Source organism: Ascaphus truei, chromosome 1 (genome assembly GCF_040206685.1).
Source record: "Ascaphus truei isolate aAscTru1 chromosome 1, aAscTru1.hap1, whole genome shotgun sequence".
NCBI lineage: Eukaryota > Metazoa > Chordata > Amphibia > Anura > Ascaphidae > Ascaphus > Ascaphus truei.
Window position 1 is genome coordinate 164,652,171 of NC_134483.1, and position 25,648 is coordinate 164,677,818.

The window sequence follows — 25,648 nt, forward strand, 5'->3', positions numbered from 1 at the left end:
GAACAGACAGGGTTTCAGCTATGCTAACCTCTGGGTCAGTTTCTTGATTCTCTGACGGACCTGGGGGTACTAGGGTTAACAAGACTTCTCTATCTTTCCAGGGCTTGAGTAGGTTTATATGGTAAATTTGCTCAGGTTTCCTCCTACCTGGCTGTCTTACCTTATAATTTACTTCTCCCACTCTTTCCAAGACCTCATATGGCCCATGCCATTTAGCAAGGAATTTACTCTCCACGGTGGGAACCAGAACTAGTACCCTATCACCTGGAGAAAAAATTCTGACCCTAGCACCCTTATTATATGTATTCCTCTGTGCTTCTTGAGCTTTCTCCATGTGTTCCCTCACTATGGGTAGGACTGCAGCAATGCGGTCCTGCATCTGGGCAACATGCTCTATTACACTTCTGTAAGGGTAACCTCGTGTTCCCAAGTCTCTTTGGCTATATCCAGTAAGCCCCTTGGGTGTCGGCCATACAATAGTTCAAACGGGGAGAAGCCAGTGGATGATTGGGGAACTTCCCTAATGGCAAATAACAGGTACGGTAACAAACAATCCCAGTTTTTCCCATCTTTATCAACCGCCCGCCGTAACATGCTCTTTAAGGTTTTATTGAACCTTTCCACTAAACCATCTGTTTGTGGATGATAGACTGAGGTTCTGAGATGCTTGATTTTTAGGAGTTTACATAGCTCTTTCGTTACTTGGGACATAAATGGTGTTCCCTGGTCAGATAGAATCTCTTTAGGAATCCCGACCCGAGAAAACAGAACTACTAACTCTTTTGCTATGTTTTTAGCTGAGGTGCTACGTAGGGGAACTGCCTCCGGATATCGGGTGGCATAATCTAATATTACCAATATATGCTGATGTCCCCTAGCAGACTTTATTAGGGGTCCTACTAGATCCATAGCAATCCGGTCAAATGGTACCTCTATTATGGGAAGGGGTACCAATGGGCTGCGGTACGCCTTGAACGGGGCGGTGATCTGACATTCTGGGCATGAGGAACAATAATTCGTAATTTCTGCCAGAACCCCAGGCCAATAGAAGCTTCGAAGAACCTTTTCTTTTGTCTTTTCCACCCCTAGGTGTCCCCCCAATGGATGACTATGTGCGAGGTGTAATATTACTTTACGGAATGTCCGTGGTACCAACAATTGTTTAGTTGTAACTGATTTCCTTTTATCAACCCGATATACTAGGTCGTTCTCTACCTCGAAGTAGGGGTAAGCAAGTGACCTATCTGGTTGGCCAGGAGTACTATTCTGGTCCCGTATATTTCCCCTTGCTACCGCTAATGTGGGGTCCTCCCACTGGGCCTTCTTAAAACTCCCAGGACTGACCTCTATGTCAGCGAGGGTCTTATCCGGTTCTGGGGTGGTAAGTGTCTGCTCAACATCTTGATTTGGGGTATTCCCTACCAAAGTAGTGATGGGGAAGGGAATTTTACAGCACTCCTCCTTTTCCCCCTTCTTATTTGGGCCCTCGTCAACCTCCATTTCTGAAAAAGGGAAAGGATTTGTTTCTTCTAATACTTCATTATGGTCCGCTATTGAACTCTGGGCGCTATTCTGAGCGGGGGACCACATTTTTAGAAAATGGGGAAAGTCGGTCCCTATTAACACATCATGTGCCAGTTTGGGTACAATACCCACCTTGAAATCTAAAGAACCAAACTCTGTTTCAAAAAAAACATCAACAGTGGAATATTCATGATTATCCCCATGTTTACAACAAATTGCCACTCTTTGTGAACTGTTTCCCTGTTTCTTCTTAATGGGCAAGAGGTATTCGGACACTAGTGTGACCATGCTCCCAGAGTCAAGAAGTGCCCGAACCCTCTTACCATTAACCTTTACAAATGCCCACAGATGGTTATTCAAGGGGTCCTCTGGGCTAGGGCCCATACATTGGGACAACAGCGAATAAGGTTCCACGCTGTTGCATTGCATGGGCTCATCATTTAGTGGGCAGATTTTTGCTGTGTGGCCCCTCTCATGACAATTTACACATTTAGGTACATAGTCTGTGTCCCACTTAGAGCCTTTTCCCGGCTCCCCATGTTGGCTATTGCCCTTAGTGTGCGAACCACTGTTGCTGGTGCTGCGTGAAGGTGGTCGCCGCTCTTCAGCGCCCCTTAACCCCGGTACCCTTTTACCGTCTCTGGAAGAGTCCTGGAACCTCGGGTAGTGGGGTTGCTCCACGACTGTGGGTTGCGGGTGCTCTTCTGCTGCATTGTACCTTTCTACGAGGGCCACAAGCTCATCCGCATTGTGGGGGTCACTCCGACTGACCCAACGGCGTAAGGCAGAGGGAAGTTTCCTCAAGAACTGGTCCATGACCAACCGTTCCACGATGTGGCTGGCTGAGTTGATCTCGGGTTGTAGCCACTTCCGGGCGAGGTGGATGAGGTCATACATCTGGCTTCGGGTGGCTTTATCCATCGTGAAGGACCATGCGTGAAACCTTTGGGCGCGAACAGCCGTGGTTACGCCGAGGCGGGCGAGGATCTCGAACTTCAATTTTGCATAGACGTTAGCTTCGGCTGGCTCTAGATCAAAGTAAGCCTTCTGGGGTTCGCCGCTTAGGAAGGGTGCGATTAGACCAGCCCACTCAGCTTCTGGCCATCCCTCTCTCTGTGCCGTGCGTTCAAACGTGAGAAGATAGGCTTCCACATCATCCGAGGGTCCCATCTTCTGAAGGTAGTGGCTTGCCCTGGTCATTTTCGGTACTGGGGCTGCCGCTGCCAGTGGAAGGTTACTGATAGTCCCCCTCAGGATCTCGAGTTCCTGCTGTAAGCCCTGAGCGAACCGCTGTTGCTCCTCTCTCAGCAAGCGGTTTGTCTCTTGCTGGTTTGCATTCGCGTTTTGCAGGGCTTCATTCGTCTGTTGCTGGTTTGCATTCGCCTGTTGCTGGTTGGCATTAATCTCTTGCTGGGCTATTAGCAGCTGTTGATGGGCTGCATTCGTCTGCTGCTGGTTTGCATTAGTTTCTTGCTGGGCTATTAACAGCTGTTGCTGGGTTTCATTCGCGTCTTTCTGGGCAGCGACATTGCGTACCAGCGCACCCACCACGTCTTCCATCTTGTTTGCAGAGGATGAAAAAAACTTTTTTTTTTTTTTTTTTTTCAAAGTTCTTCAACCCGCAGACCCCCTAGTGCTCTGCCCGCATTCTCCACCATATGTGACAAACGGCTTACTCCGGGGCTCCGTCGTTTGTCCGGGACTGTTTAGAACACGGTCTTTTAGGGTAGGTTAAATGATGAGGCGTCACGTACTGTTCCTTTAAACAGGCTATGCCTGGTTTATTCAGTCCCAGGCACTGAGACTGCCACAGTGCATACAACAGAAAACAGATCAAAACAAAAGCTGCTCACCTGAGCGATAACTTAACTTAGATATCCCTGACTCAGGGTTGGAAGTGGCTTTTCCACTTCCAACATCAAAACATGGTACTTTTGCAGTCTTACACAAATGAACAGAAAGATTGAACCTGTTTGGGGAAGAGGCTTCTCCCCTCTGTAGTTCAGCAGCCTTCCAGCCTCCTGGCTCTTGTGGGGAGACCAGAGCAAACAGGAAATCAGTCTTTCATACCTGATTCCTAATTAGCATGACAGGTGACAGAAATCAGGCAGCAGACAAACTCTGGTCTGGATCTCTCATCCCTCAGTTCCAGCGCTTGCCAAACTGTGGGATGGAGTGTATGTATTATAAGGCTGCACTCCCAGGCCAAACAGGATAGAAACTGTCTAGTATCCTGGGAGCCCTATATACGGAATTTATTACCATCCCCTGGTTTCTGTCACAATATATATATATATATATTAAAAAGGATCACTTATGAGCACATTCACATGTCTTAGACAGGTCTGCAACCCTGCCTTTCACCATTATCCCTAGCATACTGTGCTTCCACTGCAGCAAGGGATTCTGGGAAATGACATGCAAATGAGCACAGTGTCACCTTTTGTCTGAAAAACCATTGTTACATGGAGTCCATATGAGCTAATGCTCGCTGTTAACACAGCTTTAAAGCACAGCATGGAATCAGATGCAAAGCCAGAGAAACCATTCACAGACATGTTTCAACCTTAATGGGTATCATCAGTGGTTGTACTGCTGGCTTTGCATTTTCAAGACTGTAGGGTTTACCATCACGTTTTAAGTTATGGTGGGTGAAAAAGGCAACAAGAAACCTCCACCGTATGTATATATATATATATATATATATATATATATATATTTTTTTTAAGAAAAACAATTATTTTAGAAAGAAAATCTACTTTGATAGCTCTGCTCAATATTTAATAAATGTGAATCTTTTATATCAGACACTACTTTTCTTTACCCACTTTAACTGCTGGGCATGTCAGAGTTTGTGAAAGATAATGATAACTTGGCCCACCTATGGTGCCAATTTTTCATACTTCTGAGTAACACAGTAGATTTTTTGTATTTTATATTTTAGCCTTATGTCCATTATTATTATTATTATTTGCTACACACATACTAGTCTCTAGTGCTCATTTCAAACATTTTTACTGGGGGGTTGTTCCATGCAGCAACTACCAATACTGCGTAGAATGCCTCTGTCATGTCTGGCATGACCACCTCTGCATTGGGCAAAAACTAGAAGGGAGAAAAGGTCACTCGCAGCTTTGTTCAACACCTCACGCGGCTTCACCGTCAAGCATTTTTTTTTTACATTGCTGGTTAAAATTTAAAAAGCGACTGTGTAATTTTGTAGACGTACGGCAAAAGTGTAAGAAAGCAGTCGCCTGCTCTCTGCAGCTTGAGGCAAAACAGGGATGTAGTCACTTCACCGTTCAAAAACATAAAAATCACTTGAAATGTTCAAATAAAAGTATTTAGCCTATAGTATTAAGAATTATTTCAGAACAATGACCTGGTTGGGTCAAAGGGCCACAGATACTCTGTCTCAGGCCTTCAGTTTCTCCAGCATTAACCACCAGGTAATGCCATTCTTCACGGACTATTGCACAAACTTTTTTTGCTGCGCCCTTCCTGCCTGCTCCTCTCCGTTCTGAGCCCTCCCTCCTTACCTCTCGCAGCGACGTTACCAAGGCAACTGTGACGACACATGACCCCGCGGCATCAAATGGCGGCGCGTTGCCATGGTCACGCGTCCTGAAGCTGGACGAATCACGGTAAGTAGAGGTTGCAGAGGCCTCGCGCTGTCCCTCTGCATTTAATTTAAATTTAATTTAAATGCCTTGGGGAAGAGCGCGGGACCTCTGCAACCGCCCGCGCCCCCCCCCCCCCAAAAACATCTCGCGCCCCCCAGTTTGCACACCGCTGGAATGCAACAAGTGTACTGTCTTCATCATACCTTTCCACCATCACTCTCTTTTAGAACCATATATGGTTCAGCGCACTCTCCGATTTCTCCTTGTTGAAGGACTTTTTCAATCTGCCAAGAAATAATAGACACCCCAAAACCAAGTCTGTTAAATAGATTTCAAATGAATGATAAAAGCCTACTCCGTTGTTAACTGCACGGTTATCAAAACAAGTTTTCGGGGACACCATGGTGCCCCACAGTGGATCCGGGGGGCCAAACCTTCCGTGTTGTGATCGTCTACAAAGACCATAAGGTAAGGCTATGTTAAGTTTTATCGTACGGCAAGAAATGTATAGATTTCCTGAAATAATCACATGTTCCTGTTACAGATTCTAAAAGAGCAAGAACTGAGAGACGAGCGGTGTTAAATGATAATGTTTCATTTACTGCAATTTTAAATACAATTAAACAGCTAAAATACTATTGTCAATGCATTAAAAAAAAAACCACAAAGGAAAATGTAATAGCGAGAAAGCAAGAATTCAGAAGGCGTTTCCTGAACCAATGGATTTTCAGCAATTTGTATTTTTTAGCGATGTGCTAAATATTTGAATGGTTTAAATTTTTTTTGGAACGTAGTGTAATATTTATTACTATGTTCCACTTTAAAGCAAATTCTGCAATTTGCTCCGTGACACATTGCAAAAAAAATGTCTTGTGCATTGATCTGTGCTGCTGTCAAATGTCTGAAAAACTGGTATTTAAGTATTTTATTGTACATTCTGTATAACCCTGATGTATTGGGCAAAGAGGTTAATGGAACCTCCGACCTGCTAGATTTCATTGACGAGCAATTACAGGCTAAAATATTAATTCATCGCATTTTAATACTAAGCGAAGCAACTCCTCCAACTACTTCTACAAGGATTCCTCAGATCACTCTGTGCTACCGGAATAACTGATGCTGTTAACGTTCTATAAACCAAGAAGGTGTGATAAGAACACTGAAATGTTGACCTGAAATAAAGCTTCTTAAAATATTGGCGTCTGGTGTACTACATCAGGGGTATATAAAGATACGAGAGCAGTTGCAGCATCTGCTGATAAGAGCACGCAGCAACTTTGAAAATAATTATAAATAATCATTATGGAGCCATAGAGCAGTAATATGGAATAAAGTGTGCAATACTCGTAAACCTTCTCGTTCTACATTAAAAAAAAATTACTCGTGAAACGCCCCCAAAAAATTACTTTTGCTTTGGTTGGCGAGTGGTGCATTTTTACTCTACAATTGCATCACTTTTGTCGTTGCGCATACAGATGTAGTCAGACTAATTTTCCTCCCAGCTACCTCAACATACCCAGGCATGCCTCAAGAGTTTTCATAGGAATCAAATGGTAATATTGCCTCAGAATACGCCGAGCATAGATTTAAAAAAAGTGAAGTCAGTGTGGCAACATCTGAAGATGCCTCAGAGTCAACTTAATGTCCTAATTCCTAATTTGCCGCTGTTAATTCATATTCACCTATAAGTGCGCTATATGAGATTTGGAGATTGCATACTGTACATCCACAGTACTGTTTCACTTTGCATTCTTACCTTAACAACCAAGTATATATCTGGAGAGGGAAAGGTCATTGAAAAAATCGCAGATTTCGCTTGGCTGGATGGGGCTATACTGGGCGTGTGAGTCCGCAGGAATCCCTTGAACACTTCTGAATTCAGGTCACAATGAAAACTTTCAGAGATCTAAAAAAAAAAAGATTTGCACCTGGATTGAAAACTGGTTGAAGGATAGGACGACAGAGAGTTGTCATAAATTGAACCTTTTCAGGTTTGGCTTAAGTTTTGAGTGAGTGCTTTTTAACTTGTTTATTAATGACGAGGGTTTGCATAGAGAGCAAAGTCTGTATCTTTGCTGATAACACCCAATTGTTAAGGCAGTAAAATCAGAGTAGGATATAACATCTCTCCAGAAGGACTTGGTTAGACTGGAAACTTGGGCAGATAAGGTTTAATACAGTGAAATGGAAGGTTATGCATTTGGGAAACAAGAACAAACAGGCAATTTACAAATTTAATTTGTCAAAATTAGGTCAATCCATGATGGAGAAGGATTTAGGAGTGCTTGTAGACAGCAGGCTTAATAATAGTGACCAATGCCAGGCAGTAGCTGCAAAGGCAAATAAGATCCCATCTTGTATCTTGCATTAAACGGGGTATGGATGGAAGTGAAGCAAGCATAATTATTCCACTGGTATTAGTAAGCATTAGTAAGACCACGCCTTGAATATGTACGTAGTACAGTTTTGGGTACCACTCCAAAAAAAGACATTATGGAAATAGAAAAAGTGCAGAGAAGAGCCACCAAATTTATAAAAAAGTAATGAAAAATCTTACATGCAGAGGCTAGCTAAATTATATTTGTTTACATTACAAAAGAAGCATCTAAGAGGAGATATGGTAACTAGATACAAATATATTCAGGGACAATACAAGGAGCTTTCAAAAGAACTACAGCAAGGCCCCGCTTCTCGGCGATCCGCTGATACGGCGGCACCGAGAAGGGGGCCGCCATGTCTGCCCAGAGGTCGCGCATGCGCAGAACGGGCTGTTTCCGCAAGCGCGCATGCGCAAAACGTAGGTTGCGCGCGCAGAACTGTTTGCGCATGCGCACATGGGGGGGAAATGCCGGTTTGCGCATGCGCACAAGTTGGGAAATGCCGGTTTGCGCATGCGCACAACTGAAAATCGCCGGTTCCGCTTTCTGGCGATTTTCACTATACGACGGGCACTTAGAATGGAACCTGCCGTATGCCCGGGGCCCTGCTGTACTCATCCCAAGGGCAGTACAAACTACACAAGGTCAGTTGGAGGAAACGAGATGTCACCAGCAACAAAGGAATGGTTTCATACAGTAAGGGCAGTTAAATATGGAATTCATTACCCATGAGACTGATTGCAGATACAATAGATATCTTCAAAAAAAGTTTAGACAACTTGTTAGAAAGGAAAGGTATACAGGGATATACCAACTAAGTAAACATGGGAAGGATGTTGATCAAGGGAGAAATCTGATTGCCAATATTTGGAGTCAGGCAGGAATAATTTTTTCCCCTTATGAGATCTCATTGGATGGTGTTTCACCGGGGTTTTTGTTTGCCTTCCTCTGGATAAATATACTGTAAATACAAATATAGGATAAGTATCCGTCATCAAAATTTAACACAGATTGAACTTGATGGACGTGTCTTTTTTTTCAACCCGGTTTTAAAATGTACGGAAAGTAGTACCGAAGTGATCCAATGCAATGCAATGCCAGTAATATCAGTTGCAGACCCCATGCATGCACAGAACATATTTTTATAACCTTTTTGAAAGATGTTATTTTAGTGCTGTTTTTTTGTTTGTCTCCTCCTGGCATGGTTAGTGCTGCATGTATCATTTTCATTGCATCCTCAAAGCGGTGAGTACAATATGTAACAATCCTCCTTCAGACTCCTCAATGTAAATAAAACTTTCAAACATGAACATAAACACAGTCTTACCCTGCAGCCACTGCCCTGCCTTCCTTCTACCTTCTGCATTCAGACTGCTGGAATGAATTGTATACAGCTGTATGTTGGACTTCCCTTCTCCAACTCCCACCTGATTCTCTGCAATCTGGATTCCATTAAAACCACTGCACACAGATAGCTCTCTCTCTCTCGCTAAAATGACCCGTCATCTTGTTACAGCAAAGTCCCACGGTCAGTACTCCCTGCCAATTCTACTGGAATAGAGTAGCTGCATTTGACGCTGTTGACAACCCCCTTCCCCATCAAATGTTTCACTCTATTGTTCTACAAGGAGATGCGCTTTCCTGCTTCATATCCTACAGTATCTATCCAACTGCTCCTATAAAGTCTCCTCTGGCAACTCGTCTTCTCTATTCCCACTGTGTAGGTCCCACGAGGCTGTGTTCTGGGACCTCTGCTTTTCCACCATCTATACCTCTTCCCATGGTAAACTTATACGATCTTTTGGTTTCCAATATCATCTATATGCAGAGGATACCCAAATCTACCTGTCCTTTCTGATCTCGCCTCTCATTTCTCGTATCACGGTCAGCCATTTCCTCCTGGATGTTGTTCCATCTCTATTTCAAACTAAACATGTCCAAAACTAAACTCCTTATTTTTTTGTAACCTTCCAAAACTGGACCAATACCCAAATTCTCAACCATAATTATAGACACCACCATCCAAGCTATCTCAAGCCACTGCTTAGAAATTATTTTTGACTCCTAGCTCTTTGAATCCCCACATTCAGTTCCTCACCACATTCTGTCACTTCCATCTCAACATTGCCAGAATTTCAGGTCTTCCTTACCATAAAATGCAACCACCGTCTTAATTCTCGCCCTCAGTTTGTCCCATCTCGACTACTGCAAAATAAAACACATACAAATATAGTGCAATATGTTAACACAGTGAATATAAGGGGAGTCTTGAATTCTGTGCAGTGCGTACTCACAAATTTTCTGTGTATAATAGGCATGTCCCAATAAAATTGGTAATGTGCTGGCTTTCTGTCCTGTGTCTCAGCCTAGGGTACACTTCTGGAGTCGGGTCACCTTCCTTATGTAAGTAGACAAATACAACATAGTGTATACTGATAAAAAATGTTTATCACTCACGCAACGGTGAAAATACACTCCCATGGTTTAAAAGGTATTAGTGCCTTAAGAACAATCAAACAGATCTGCGACTGACCAGGATCTCTGGGCGTTCTCTCTGCCCTCTGCACAGTCTGCACCGCGCCTTCCCGTCCCGCACTTCCGCAGAGTGTTCCGGTCTGGTCTCGGGCAGGATTGCGGATTACGTCACGTCCTACGTGCCTCTCGTCACTCAACGAGTTTCATCGGGCTTGCCGGTTTCATCAGGTGACGTAATCCGCAATCCTGCCCGAGACCAGACCGGAACACTCTGCGGAAGTGCGGGACGGGAAGGCGCGGTGCAGACTGTGCAGAGAGCAGAGAGAACGCCCAGAGATCCTGGTCAGTCGCAGATCTGTTTGATGGTTCTTAAGGCACTAATACCTTTTAAACCATGGGAGTGTATTTTCACCGTTGCGTGAGTGATAAACATTTTTTATCAGTATACACTATGTTGTATTTGTCTACTTACCTAAGGAAGGTGACCCGACTCCAGAAGTGTACCTAGGCTGAGACAGAGGACAGAAAGACAGCACATTACCAATTTTATTGGGACATGCCTATTATACATAGAAAATTTGTGAGTACGCACTATACAGAATTCAAGACTCCCCTTATATTCACTGTGTTAACATATTGCACTATATTTGTATGTGTTTTATTTTGCATACACCTGCGCTCCCCATTTTTCCTGCACTACTGTTTGTGTGGGATTGAAGGAGTCCAATCCTTCAAGGGTTTGAGCAGCAAAGTATTATTCTGATTATTATATCTCTACTTAAACAATTTCACTTGCACCTATCACAGCGTGTGTTATTTTATGTTAAATATATTTGATCTAAGCGCTTGTTTGGTAACATATCCTGTTCACACCATCTCGACTACTAACTGGCCTCTTACTCCATCTATGTGCCACTCCAATCAATACTAAATGCTTCTGTCAGATTCAAATACCTCACTCGCCACTCCTCCTTTGCCGGTCTTTTATGCAATATACATGGACTCCCCATAATATACATAATCAAGTTCAAGATTGTAGTCTTCACACTTAGAGCTCTCCACAACACACCTCCTCCATACATATGCACTCTAATTTCTAAGCACACTCCTACACGCACACTCTGATCTGCACTTCAATATTATTACCTGTGACCCAATATACTGTATATCTCTCCGCTAACCCCATTACACCTTACATGGTGCATGTCCCCACCTTTCCTATATATTATAAAGTCATTTGACACCTCTTCACCTTTTGTGTCAGGATGGTACAGTGTATTGTATTATATTGTGATTTATTATTCTATGTTGTAATGTTAACGTATGTTTTTTCTGCACCTTTGTAGCGCACAGTAGATGCCTTATAAATAAATAATTATAGTGCAGCACCCCTTGGTATACATTTATATATACATAATGCCCCGGTGGATAAATGGAGTTAACCTGCTCTTCAAACCACAGTGTCACGTGTATTGATTGACATACTCTCCAGCCAATGGCTGAGAGCAGAAGAAAGGAATAAGCCATTTGGATCCTGAGGAGCTGAGACGTCATGGCAACGGGACTGTGGCGATACACAGGCAGGAAGGAGTGAGCTGAGGAGGAGACCCACGAGAGAGAGAGAGGACATGTCCCGAGGAGCCAGGTAGACAAGACAGCAAAGTCGCAGAGCCTAAGAGACCAGCAGGACGGCGAGAGATAGAGATAGGGAGATAGAGAGAGAGAGAGAGAACCTGTACAAGCTGTCATTCAAAGTTGTGAGTCATAAAGCAGCTGGGAGATCGCTCCTACAAAACACAATCAGTATCCTTTTAAATGCCCTGGACATGACACCCATTGTAAAGGAACAGTCCTGCAGCCATTTCAACTACATACTGTAACACTACACGAGCTCCAGTGCTGTTCCGGCAAATACAGTGATCCAGAGTTACCACACAGGCCACCGGGAGTGAACAAGTGAGAGATTTGCACAGCGAGGTTTGTTATAATACTGTATGTGTATTTCCTTGGGTGTTGTCTGTGGCTCCTGACATTGAAGGCAACTGCATGTGATTATTGTGTTCCCTACCTATAAAGTACTATTATTTATAAGCTACGTGTCCTGCCACGTTGTCCGACCCCAGCCTGGTTCTTTGCAGGCTGAATACACATTACAGGGGAGGTTGACTAAGGCCCCAGTCCTAGTATATACATATAAGGAAATAAAGCACGGTTATAATAATGATAATAAAGTATGTATACGTGTATGATTTTTTTTTTTTAATACCTCACCAAGATTTTACCCAGTCATTTTATTATTGTGATTATATTTTACTTTAGTAATACTGCACTGTAAAACACTGTGTGAATGGATCCCTCTGCAACTTGTTCATTGCAGACTGTTCCATTAGCAAAGAAATTCATCGTACTCCGCTTAGTGGCAATATTTCCTTACCTTTTTCCTCTCTTTTAAGTCATACAGTGCAATACTCGCAAAGAGTGGCTCAATGTCAATGTCAAACCTGCCAAGGAAAGAGGGACACACATTACATAGAGAAACAGGTTTATTATGCCAGTGATTTGCTACCACAGCTACGCTACTAGATGTGACAATACAACTTGGCTCACAAATAAACATTTTGTTGAGAACCTGAACATGTAATTGCTTCAATTAACAAATATCCTCACTTATAAAAGCAAGTTACAAATGTTTCTAGTTTCTGTGAAACCTAAACGCAAAATACATGCCAGTCTTATTTCCTCTGCCCCCGGCCTAACAGTGTCAGAGGTAGTGTCAGACTTACGTTTTTACTGCCCATAGGCTCGGGGGCGGCCCTCCACCCTAGCATAGTGACATCATGACGTCACAACGTCATTTGATGCCGCATTATCATGGCAATGCGTGGTTATGTAACATCACAGCAATATTTGCCATTTGGGTCACCATGACGACGCAACGCAAGTAGGCCCGCTACGAAAAAGGTAAGACTCACAGACACATTGCTGCCCCCCCCAGAAAATTGGCACTCCATGCTATAGCTTACTCAGCCTTATGGGAAATCCGCCACTGGTCAGAAGGACAAACTGGTGAAGAAGCGGCAGTTTAGCTGATAGAGGAGAGGAAATCCTGCTCTACATAGAGTAACATTCCACTAAAGGGAGAAGCTCAAGGAAGTCAAAACACTTCCAGGCTTTAGCCAGCCATTTATACGAACAATGTATCTGAAATGTATGCAGGTGCCAAAAAATATACAGCTCAACCCCCTTAAAACACTGTGCTTTGGGTCCAAAGAATCACATTGCGCTATAAGCGGATCGCGTTAGAAATAATGTGCAATTGTGTGCATTGAACAATAAAGTATTTAAGACACCAATAATCGTGTTGTAAAGTATTCATAAATACAAAAATTGTGAGCCACGCTTGCATCGCGTTGTAAGCGGATTCGTGTTGTAACGGATCGCGTTATAACGGGGTTGAGCTGCATTTACATTTATTAAACTCTTCTTTTAGTTATCCTTTATTTTCACAATTAATTCATTTCCAGTCGATGGTGTATTTTTCACTAAATTATATGAAGGTGCAACTTAATTTCTTCTAAACATACGTTTCTATGTGGAGCTAAAGACTCTACAGAAATGTGACATGAGACAAATGAATGCATTTAGAAAGTTAAACACAGTGATCTGGATTCATACAATAGCTACAGGATGTGTGTTTTGTGCCATTTATGAATGTAAAGAACACACTGGACAACATAGACATTTCTTTGTACATGGCAATATGGGAGGGAAATGATCTCTTCATCTTCTATTGAATTCTGTTGGGTTGGGAGACCAATTTTTCATAAGGAAAGTAGAAAAAAAGATATTTTAAGCTAAGTTTTAGGGAGTCTCCCTAATAAATACAGTGTGTTTGTTTTCCCCCCAAAACTACCTCAACAAAACAAAGAGGGTTATGTATTAAACTGTGATAGTGCTGATTGGGACAGCAGCAAACGAAACTCCTAGAGAGAGTAAATGTGAGTTTCTGTACGATCGTGTCCCGATCGGCACAATAACAGTTTAGTGAATAACCAACACAGAGTGGATGCCCACTCATCACCCTAAATGTATTGGGCAAACTCAATATAAAACCAGAAAGCAGCACTTCAGAGGTTACAATGCATATGACCACGCTGTGCATCTGGAGTGCTGTTCTGTTGTATTCGTAGTAAAGGGAAGGGGGTAAAGTCCCAGCACTGTACTTCACACTCTGCAGCTTGACCATTATTCTGTGTCCCAGGTGTTCCTTTGGGCACTCCGGCACCGGACGTATTTCTACAGCATCCTCCTAAAAAAAAAAAAAAAATGCAGTGATGCATTATTGCGTTTGAACCTCCTGCGTATGAAGCAAGCTGCATACTGTACATGCAGCAATGTTCAAAAGGGTCAATGCAACACAGTACACAAATACCTGGTTACAGGCTATAAGTATACACACTAAGCTTCTTCAATAATTCATTAAATGAATAATTCCATTTAGGATGTCATAATTTCTCGTAGGGACACTCGACAATGAGGTGGGGAGGCAAAAACAGGGACGTGCCCAGGGCAAGCCAATATATATTTACCAAGCAGTGCCATTAGGACACCGTCCATTGGCACAAGACACTTTGCAACCCATTCATGTTAATGAGCTATAAGCAGTCTTCTGGCACTGGAAGAGGCCTTATGGAGTAGAACCTCTTAGTCAATATAGCCCAGAGTGCCTTTCTTTGGTTGAATCCAGCGGATGCGTGTTATACATATACAAGCCAAATGGGGCCAGCAAAACATTTGCATGCATTATTGGCCCCTGAATGAGGGGTGGGCGGGAATCCTGTGAGAAGTTGTTCCTAGCCTTTAAAAAAAATCTTTAAAAAGTCATGCCACACTCTGATACATATTTTGCGTAAAAAAACAAAACACAACAGTCGGGGATCAAAAACAATTATACCTCATCCATTGGTGGGCAGAGGGCAAAAAGTTCTGCCTGCCTGTTGGCTCTGCGTGCTTCTTCATTTTGCCTGTCTAGATCCTCCACATTAGCAAGCTGAAGCAAGCTCTTCAGACGATTTTCTGGCTGTAGGCCACGCAAGTCAAAGTACCAGGAAGTAAGGGTGGTCCTTCCGGATTCGTCACACAAGACTGTCAGTGGAATTCCACTGGCCTAAAATCACACATGGGTCAGACACATCACTGACAATGTAGAGTGTTAGAATAAGGGCCCATGCCCCTCAGTACTCATTATCTTGTGATGGGAGATTCAGTCTTTATACAATGTGGATGAAGAATCGAGAGCTACGAAAGAACGGCAAATTCCATTTGCCGCTTTTGAAACAAATGCATTTTGAGGTGAAATGTACCTGATATGATGCAAATTTGCTCTGTCCTACAGTATTCATACACTTTGAAAAGTGCCACTTAAATCAAAAGACCGTGTTATGTCAAATTCAATAACATGAGGTTTCCTACAAAGTATCTTAATTGTGGCCACCATGTGTGTTGAAAAGAAATCTGCCAAAATATATTACCTGGTCATTTGGTCCAGATTCAGTTTCATCTGACTCAAATGTCTGTTTTTGAAGAGTCTTTTGGAAGTCTTTCCTAGACCCGCTCCTGCTAAAGTTGCTGGTCCCCGAGTTCTCTTGATTTCTATTTAAAAAAATAAAAATGGGAAACATTACATTATAAAGTTATTGAAGTCTATATTTACTAAACAGTGCTAGTCCAAAAGACACCTTACAGCTCATTAATGTAATTGATAAAGTAAAAAGGATATTTCAGAATGACATTCATGGATGTGGCAGTAGTTTGAGGTTCGTCAGCTTTAATTAATTTGTGAATAAATTAAAAGGTTCAGACCCACTTTGTAATCTGAAGTTTAGGGTGCACCTGATGAATGGCCGATGACTCTTGAGACAACACGAGAAGTTAAAGCTTTTTAAGCGATAGTGAATATTAGTTGGGGAATGAGTGACGGACGATCATTTTGATTAGGTTTTATTGACCCTATTTTATTAATCCCTCATCATTCCCCAGACATGGAATAAACATTCATAAATCTGATCCCTGTGGAAACAAGACTGGCAATAACATCATCCTTCACTACCCTAAGTAAAATTGAAAACAAAATTCCAAAAACGATCTTAAAATATACATACAGTATGTGCCTGATTGATTTGAAGGTATCAAGCACATAGCTTTAACTTATTTAATCTATAGCTGCTATTAGTTTATTCAAGTTCCAGGTGGGACCGGCACATATAACGCATTGATGCTCCATCGCTCATCAACAGAGTTACCACTTTTTGGGGAGAAATCTAATCTGATGCTATACTTATGTGCAATAGCCATCTCTTCTCTCTCTTCAATCCCCTTTCCCTGAATTCCTGACACTCAGTTTAGGAAGAAAAGTCTTTATTTTTACGTCAAAACGTAACATCTCATCAAGTTGGAGTGGAGGAATCAGCTGTAGAAAAGTGTATATTGAAACACACTGTGAGTGTAGGGGTTATATATATTGTGACAAGCGGCTTACTCCGGGGCTCTACCGTCTGTCCAGGACTGTTAGAACACGGTCTTTTAGGGTAGGTTAAATGACGAGGCGTAACGTGCTGTTCCTTTAAACAGGCTACTGCCTGGTTTATTCAGTCCCAGGCACTGAGATTGCCACACTGCATACACAAGAAACACAAGCAAAACAAAAGTCTGCTCACCTGAGCAATAACTTAACTGAGGTTTTTCCCTGACTAGGATTGGGGCGGCTTATCCACTTCCAATAAAACAAAAATAAGGAACTTTGCAATTTGATAAAGGTACAAAATGATTTAACCTGTTTGGGGAGAGGCTTTTCCCCTCTCTGCTTCCAGCAGCCTTCCTGCCTCCAGTCTCTAGGGGAGAGAGAAGAGGAACCAGGAAATCAGCCTTAAATACCTGATTTCTAACTAGCAGGACAGGTGACAGAAATCAGGCAGCAGACAAACTCTGGTCTGGATCCCTCATCCCTCAGTTCCAGCACTTGCCATACTGTGGGATGGAGTGCATGCATTCTGAGGCTGCACTTTTCAGCCTAAACCGGATAGAAACTGTTCAGTATCCTGGGAGACCTGTATATGGAATTTATTACCATACCCTGGTTTCTGTCACAAAATATATATATACATATATATATATATATATATATATATATATATTACATACACACACAAAAAATGATGATGTCAAACAGCAGTGGACAAACTAATGAAGTATCAGCATAACAGTATTATTTTTGATGTCTCATCATCATGCTTTAATGACCTGTAACACCAACTGAGCATCATGACATAAAATAATCAATGGCTTGTCATACCAGCCATTATTTATATGATATTTTGGGAGTATAGTTATGACACGCATGATTGTATTTGCATTTTAATTGGTTACAAGCTCTCTAGGAGTGTAAAATAATGTAATAAAAACACAGCATTATTACTACATGACTATGCTGTACTCCCTCCACGACGTGACCTTGTTTTATCAAAGCAACACAGAATTCTGACACAGTTCAACCTCATCATTCTTATACAGCATATCGGTGTTGTAGAGGTAAAAGTCATTAGCTACATTCTTTGCGTACTGAGGAAAAGGTGATTGCGTGTTCTTTTTGACAGGAAAATCTGTCTGTATTTAAAAAGGAAGGTATTTTGATACATCTTTTATGATTTTTTTCAGTAGAAATATCTAGAAAATCCAAAGCAGGAAGTGCATTTCGTGCATTTTTGCCAAAAATGCACTCAATGAGCTTTACCGCTACGACGACGATATGCATAATCTACATTTATAGTGCAAATTGGTATTGAGGGCTTCATCAAAGCTTACACCAGTTTTATACAATGAAAACTGGGGAACATACCCCAATGTGTTCAATGTAGACATGCGTGTTTAAAACAAAGCTTTTTTTTATCTGGAAAAATGTAAGTTTGATTTGGAGAACATTTATTCACAGATAATGTGTTGTAATATACAGTAAATAACATGCCTACACAATGTTGAAGTTTGGCAAAACAGCTATACGGCATGACATGGGTTCCCTCCCTACTGAAAGCTACTATATGAAGAGAAAAAAAACTTCCTAATTAGATGCTTAGTTTTACATAACACAGCAACATTACTATAGCTCACTCAACGCCAGATTCACAAAGCTTCATTAAAGCAGCAACACAGGGTTCACACATACACCCCCCCCCCCCCACCCCACACACACACACACAACAGGATTGAAGCAGTGGTCTTGGGAGCTGAACTGTGTTAATTTCAGCTGCGGGGACCCCCTGCTTCCAGAGATACTTATCTTCGTCGCGTTGCCGGTATCTCTGCAGGCACACAAACTGTGTGACTAACAATGGTGGGGTTTAAATATGTCCTGCGACACGCAGGCCAATAGGAAACTGTGACGTCATCCGGTCCGGCTTCCTATTGGCCCACATGACCGGGACATTTAAACTGAAAAGAGATACCTGCAACCCCTACCGATGTAAGATTAATTGGAAGCAGGGGGTCCACGGAGCTGATATGAACACAGTTAAGCTCTGGAGACCCCCCTCACTCCCCCCCCCCCCAGTTTTCAATCCTCATAATAATATTTATATATTTAAATTAAACCAGTATTGCTGCTTTATGTCAGGACTCAATGTGACATTCGGTTAACCCATATCCACAAAGCTAATTATAGGTGTAGCCCCGAGGTGAATTTTCACTTTCTGGCCCCCCTCCGTGAAGGCCGTGTGGTAGCGGGTGCCGCCGGAGGCTGCGACGGACCCGCCGGCACTTCGCGAGGGTGGGGGCCAGAGCAGGGAGCAGCGCGAGTTGTTGCGGCGCAGGCCGGTTGCCGGGGACGCGATCGGGCCGTCGCTAGGGCCGCGATTGCGTTGCCACCGGCTCGGCGGCTGGAGGAGAGTGCGCCGCCATTGCGCGTTAGTTCGCGCATGCGCAGTAGGTGGCCAGCGCAGGGAAGGCTTCAGACAGGTCGCGCATGCGCAGGTAGGATCCCCAGAGCTAGGGAGAGATCGCGCGAGGGCAGGCATGAGGAGAGAGAGGTCAGGTGCTCCCTTGCGGCCAATAGGGCTGGAGGAAGCTCAGCCCGGGAAGATAGATACATTTCCCGGGCTTTGCACAGTCAGTCAGGCAGAGGAGAAGGAAGGAGTAGGAAGGGTGCAGGGAGCGCGTGGCTCCTGTACCAGGTAAGGGTTCTCCCTAGATCCCCAGGCAGGCCCCAATTCCCGGGAAGGGCAGGGGGTAACTGAAGAGGGACGGCCATAGCTAGGGAGGTGACCCTTAGGTGAGGAAGGTGCAAGTTTGGCAGTGCCACAGCGGAGAGGGCTGTGGGCACTGGCAAAGAGGCACAGTGTGCAAGCAGTGGATTTGCTGCGGGATCCAGGTGGCTGTGTGTGATTGCAGCTGTCTGTGTGTGTTGTCGCTGCATGTGCTGGGCGCAGTGCGTGCAGTGTGTGTGAAGCGTGTGTGGATCCCTGCAGGCTGACAGTGTGAGCGGTGTGTCAGCTGCAGGTGCTTTAGGAGTAGCTAGTTAATAGCTAGTTGTTAGTAACAGAGAGGACTGGGTAGCTAGGGGAAGGGGGGCAGGTTATGGTTCCACAGGCCCTAGGAGTTTTCCCCAAGCCATCCCAGGTTGCGGTTCATCAGGGACAGGCCCTAGGTTAGGGTTGCTGTCACTCTAGGAGTAGTTAGTCATAGGAAGGGATAGCGGCGGTTGCTGTTCCCATGCGGTTGGTGTTGCCGTGATCCGGTTGCAGTTCCCGTGGAGCGGTGGGACCCTCGTTGGGGTCCACCGGCAGAAGTACCTGGAAAGGATCAGACGGACGTCTGACCCTTTTAGAAGAGAGTTGGGGTCCAGAGCATCGGAGTGCTCGGAAGGTACCTCTGGAGTATTATAAGTGCACCAACTGGGCCCTAGCTTAATTTAGTGACTGCGCAGTCACCCACGACCTTCCGTAGGATTGCGGGACATTGGGTGTGGGGGATCACAGGACACTGGGTGGGGAACACCAGACATTGGGCTGAGGTGATGCGGGTAGAGCATCAGGTGATGTCATGTTATGTTATGTTATGTTATGTAATGAGGTTATGTGTGTGTGTTAAGTAAAGTGTTAGTTTGGTTTATCATCTACGTGTGTTATTGTATTTCTTACCCAGGGCTATCTTTCCTAACGGGGGATCCTGGGTAAGTGGAGGCGCTGCACCAGGTATGGTAAGGTTTTCCCCAGGCTCCCAGCTAGCGGAGGCTCAGATCTCCTGGAGCCACAGGTGTTATGCAGTACCAGTAACCCTTTAGGAGCAGGTGTGTTGCAGGGAAAGGGACCGGTTAGACCACGAGGGGCCAATGTGAGATTGGGTGGGTCGGCCGGTTCACAAAAAGGGTTACATAGGCAAACACAACAACCTTTGTTTATTAGCATAGGCTTAATGTCACGGTAGCACAACGTTGTGTTAGCTGCCAATAACATGGCATTAGGTATGTCTTAACTAAAGGTGGCGTTACTCGCATCGATCAGAAATATGGATTTTGCAGGAGTGGGAGTCTATTATGCTAGACATGTAAGGAAACCCAGAAACAAACCGGAGATATGTGGGAAATATACTAATTTGTATATGCAAAGTATATTGAAATGTTTCAATTTAGCATATTTCCCAGGTATCTCGGGTGTGTTCAGGTTTGCCAACTAGTAAAATGCTCTCTTACAGTTTGTCTCATTGGTCTTTGGAGATGCACATTGAGCCACAACGAGACGTTAATTAGGTTAATGTCCCATACGGTCACAACGGAACTTTGTGGATCTGGCCCTCGGAGCTCACTGACCTATTCATTCATTATTTTTCACCTCGTTGTGGTTCATAATAGTCAATTAAAGAGCAGGCCCTGACTGCAAAAATCAGTGTATTAAAAAAGACAGGCATTGCAAATGCTCCCGGTGGTCTTAGAGTTGAAACCCTATTACCTTTAATACTAAAAAGATTACAAGACATATGCATACATGCACTGGTCTATATATGCATTCACTTTTGCAGAGATAAATATACAGGCATACCCCGGTTTAAGGACACTCACTTTAAGTACACTCGCAAGTAAGGACATATCGCCAAATAGGCAAATGGCAGCTCACGCATGCGCCTGTCAGCACGTCCTGAACAGCAATACCGGCTCCCTACCTGTACCGAAGCTGTGCGCAAGTGGGGAGACTATAGAGCCTGTTACAAATGCATTATTTACATCAGTTATGCACGTATATGACGATTGCAGTACAGTACATGCATCGATATGTGGAAAAAAGGTAGTGCTTCACTTTAAGTACATTTTCGCTTTACATACATGCTCCGGTCCCATTGCGTACGTTAATGCGGGGTATGCCTGTATATCACAAGAAACAGTACACAACCCTAGTGCATTACCAGAAAAACAGGATTTATTATAAAAAATAGAGGGGAAGACAAGGCCCAAGTAAGCATTGTCTTCTCCTCTATTTTTTATAATAAATCCTATTTTTCTGGTAATGCACAAGGGTTGTGCACTTGGGGAGTGATTCTTCCCGGACACAGCAGCCCCCACACCTGCATTTTTGGCTTTATAACACAACTTGTGTATTGGATTGCCTCCATTTTTTGCATCTCCTGGACTGGACTTGTAACTATATCATGGTTTTTATCTTATGATCATTTATTAAATTTATTAGTTATTTTATTACATCATGTGTGTTTAGCACTGTTTTTTTTTTGAGATATATAAATATCTCTCTATCTATCTATATCTATATATGTAGGACGGGCCTTTCTGAAGTTAGCACGCCAGAAGTAAGGCTAAGGCCCCGGTATCTCCGCTGGAACGCGCGCCCGCGAGATTGGCGGCGTGTGCAGCCGATTACCTGGTCTGCAGTACACTGCAGGAAGAGAGACCGGGGGGGGGCGTGGCGGGGGAGTGACGGGGGCACGGCCATGACGTCACCCGGCAGGTTCGCCCTCATTGGCTGAACCGCCGGGGGGCGTGCCGTATCGCTCGACGCGAGTCCTGCTCTCAATTCTATTGAGAGCGGGCGCAGCTCTCACCCCAGCGCTGCAGACCCCCCTCGCAGCGGGCCCGGCGCCATTGAGGGGAGGACTCTCGTCCGTGCAGCGTCCGCCACAGCGGGCGCTGTAGTCGGCAGCGGGGTCAAGGCCTAAGCTGTGTCTCAGCTTCCGGTGCGCCGGCATGAGAGGGAAGCTCAGCGCACGTTAACGTCGAAAGCTCAGCATGGGACAGAGTGAGGAAGAGGCCTACTGATGAGGGAGAGCCGGGCCCAGGCCGCGAGAGGACCGGCAGCTACGCCTGGCCAGAGGTCGGGCCCAACTTGCAGCGCCAGCCAACAGTGCCCCCCTGCAGCCACCGGGCCTGGCCTGACATTTACAAGCTAAGTCTGTATATTTTATATGTATTGTGGGGATGAGGGTATTTTAATATGTATTGGGGGTGTGTATTATAATATGTATTGGGGGGGTGTATTATAATATGTATTGGGGGGTGAGTATTTTAATATGTATTGGGGGTGTGTATTATAATATGTATTGGGGGTGTGTATTATAATATGTATTGGGGGGGTGTATTATAATATGTATTGGGGGGTGAGTATTTTAATATGTATTGGGGGGGTGTATTATAATATGTATTGGGGGGGGTGTATTATAATATGTATTGGGGGTGTGTATTATAATATGTATTGGGGGGGTGTATTATAATATGTATTGGGGGGTGAGTATTTTAATATGTATTGGGGGTGTGTATTATAATATGTATTGGGGGGGTGTGTATTATAATATGTATTGGGGGTGTGTATTATAATATGTATTGGGGGTGTGTATTATAATATGTATTGGGGGGGTGTATTATAATATGTATTGGGGGGTGAGTATTTTAATATGTATTGGGGGGGTGTATTATAATATGTATTGGGGGTGTGTGTATTATAATATGTATTGGGGGTGTGTATTATAATATGTATTGGGGGTGTGTATTATAATATGTATTGGGGGGGTGTATTATAATATGTATTGGGGGGTGAGTATTTTAATATGTATTGGGGGTGTGTATTATAATATGTATTGGGGGGGTGTATTATAATATGTATTGGGGGGTGAGTATTTTAATATGTATTGGGGGGGTGTATTATAATATGTATTGGGGGTGTGTATTATAATATGTATTGGGGGGGTGTGTATTATAATATGTATTGGGGGTGTGTATTATAATATGTATTGGGGGTGTGTATTATAATATGTATTGGGGGGGTGTATTATAATATGTATTGGGGGTGAGTATTTTAATATGTATTGGGGGTGTGTATTATAATATGTATTGGGGGGGTGTATTATAATATGTATTGGGGGGTGAGTATTTTAATATGTATTGGGGGTGTGTATTATAATATGTATTGGGGGGTGAGTATTTTAATATGTATTGGGGGGGTGTATTATAATATGTATGGGGGGGTGTATTATAATATGTATTGGGGGGTGAGTATTTTAATATGTATTGGGGGTGTGTATTATAATATGTATTGGGGGGTGAGTATTTTAATATGTATTGGGGGTGTGTATTATAATATGTATTGGGGGGTGACTATTTTAATATGTATTGGGGGTGTGTATTATAATATGTATTGGGGGGGTGTATTATAATATGTATTGGGGGGGTGAGTATTTTAATATGTATTGGGGGGTGTCTTATAATATGTATTGGGGGGTGAGTATTTTAATATGAATTGGAGGGTTTTTTTTTATATATTATGGAGGGGGTGATGGGGGTATTGGGGGGGATGAGGGTATTTTTATATGTATTGGGGAGGTGTATTTTTTATTATGTATTGGGGTGGTGCATTTTGTATTATGTATTGGGGTCGGTGTATTTTTATTATGTATTGGGGGTAGTTATATGTATTTAGGGGGGTGGTGTTTTTTGGTATTTATTGTTTTGGGGGGATTGAGTGTGAGTGGGGTAATTGACGGTAGGCAGGGGCGAGTGAGAGGTACATAAGTGTATGTATCTCCGCCTGGACCTCTGCACTGTGTCTTGGGTATTCATACAGCATCCCTTGCAGGGGACAGGGATTAGTACCTAGTGCTCACTGGCACACATATATAGTACATAGAATTTCCCATACGCTGACTTTTATAATAGCATAAACCCACAGGGGTAACTCACTGTTTAGCTTTTCTCTCAGATCCTTCAGTGCGGTCCTGTAACGGTTTTTCCAAACGGCGTGCTGATCCACTAACCGAGATGAACAGGAAGAAAAGCAAAAAAAAAGGCAGCGCACTGCCAAAAAAGCAGGAGGAGGCTCACAGGTACAATGAAAAAAAGTTTATTCCATGATTGGATCAAACATAACCCCTAGACAGCACCAAAAGCATCACACGCGTTTCGGGCCATGTGCCCTTTCTCAAGGTGTATAATACTGCATAAGACAGCCGGCATCTAAATACAGATCCCGTTCGCGCCAGTGAGTGACGTCACGGGGCATAAGCCAATCCGCTTCTCGCTCCTTCGTGCGGAGGCTCTGATAGGGTAATATGTGAGTGTCAACCAAAACAAGCTTTATTGCGACCAAACATTCATCTCCAAGCCTCCAAGTAAATATACAGTCTTGAAAACAAATGCTCTAGTTAGCTAATCCTGGAGACAACAAAGAAAGCTTTATGAACACTCACATAGACACTCCTATACAATGTAAATCGTGACGTCTGTCACTTGGCTCACCACAACAAAAAAACAAACAGTGAATGAAAATAAATAAAAGAAACATACAATAACCAAAATAAAATGAAGTAATGACCTCACAGATCCCCTTTTTCACATAACCTTATAAAGACAATACACAAATCAAGAACAACCTGTCTCAATAAACCAACTATAAATAAACATTTACTCCTCCATGTGTAAAAAGATTAAGATAAATAAACCAACTCTAAACAAATAAAATACTAAGATAATGTGAACACGTGTAAAAAGAGAACCATAATTGTCTAATTTTATTAATCAGGTGTGATGCTTTTGGTGCTGTCTAGGAGTTATGTTTGATCCAATCATGGAATAAACTTTTCTCATTGTACCTGTGAGCCTCCTCCTGCTTTTCTAGCAGTGCGCTGCCTTTTTTTTGCTTTCACACTATATACACACACATACATACATATAAGCATTAAGCAGACTGCCTCTCCCTGCAGCCTCTCGCACAGACTGCAAAGGGAGATTTAGTTACGTTTCAAAGTTTCCCCAAGATTTCCGGGCGTCTCCCGGGTCATTAAAGTACACTTGTCAAGTATGGACTTTAAGGGCCCATCAGGATTTTCCTGTTACCAAAAGGCCAGTTTGCACGTGAATAGATCCCCCAAGTGCTCTACCTCTTTTCCCATCAGGCTTTTTCCACCTTGTAAGGAATCGGGGAACATGTCCTTTGCGACGTGTTCCCTCCTTACCCGTCTCCGCACGGACCTCCGCTCTGGCACCTGTGTGCGCACCCCCGCTCTGTTTACAGAGCATGCATGCACAGCTCTTTTAATGTGGCCACGGAGCTTAGCTCCACCCCCTCGGATGCGCTGCGCTTCTCTCGCGCGCGGCACGTTCACATG

The 25,648-nt window shown here is 43.4% G+C and overlaps 1 protein-coding gene across 5 annotated transcripts in view; it reads right to left on the reverse strand.

Annotated features, from left to right (window-relative positions):
* The window catches only part of DOCK8 (dedicator of cytokinesis 8), a 170,199-nt gene that overhangs the window by 94,217 nt on the left and 50,334 nt on the right, over nt 1-25,648 (reverse strand). For all 5 annotated transcript variants that reach the window (XM_075597445.1, XM_075597441.1, XM_075597434.1 and 2 more), the window contains 6 exons: nt 15,532-15,652; nt 14,955-15,167; nt 14,224-14,309; nt 12,435-12,501; nt 6,904-7,053; nt 5,351-5,431 (listed from right to left, as the gene is read on the reverse strand). In XM_075597445.1, coding sequence (XP_075453560.1) covers nt 5,351-5,431; nt 6,904-7,053; nt 12,435-12,501; nt 14,224-14,309; nt 14,955-15,167; nt 15,532-15,652 — 718 coding nt within the window. The remainder of the gene's footprint in view (nt 1-5,350; nt 5,432-6,903; nt 7,054-12,434; nt 12,502-14,223; nt 14,310-14,954; nt 15,168-15,531; nt 15,653-25,648) is intronic.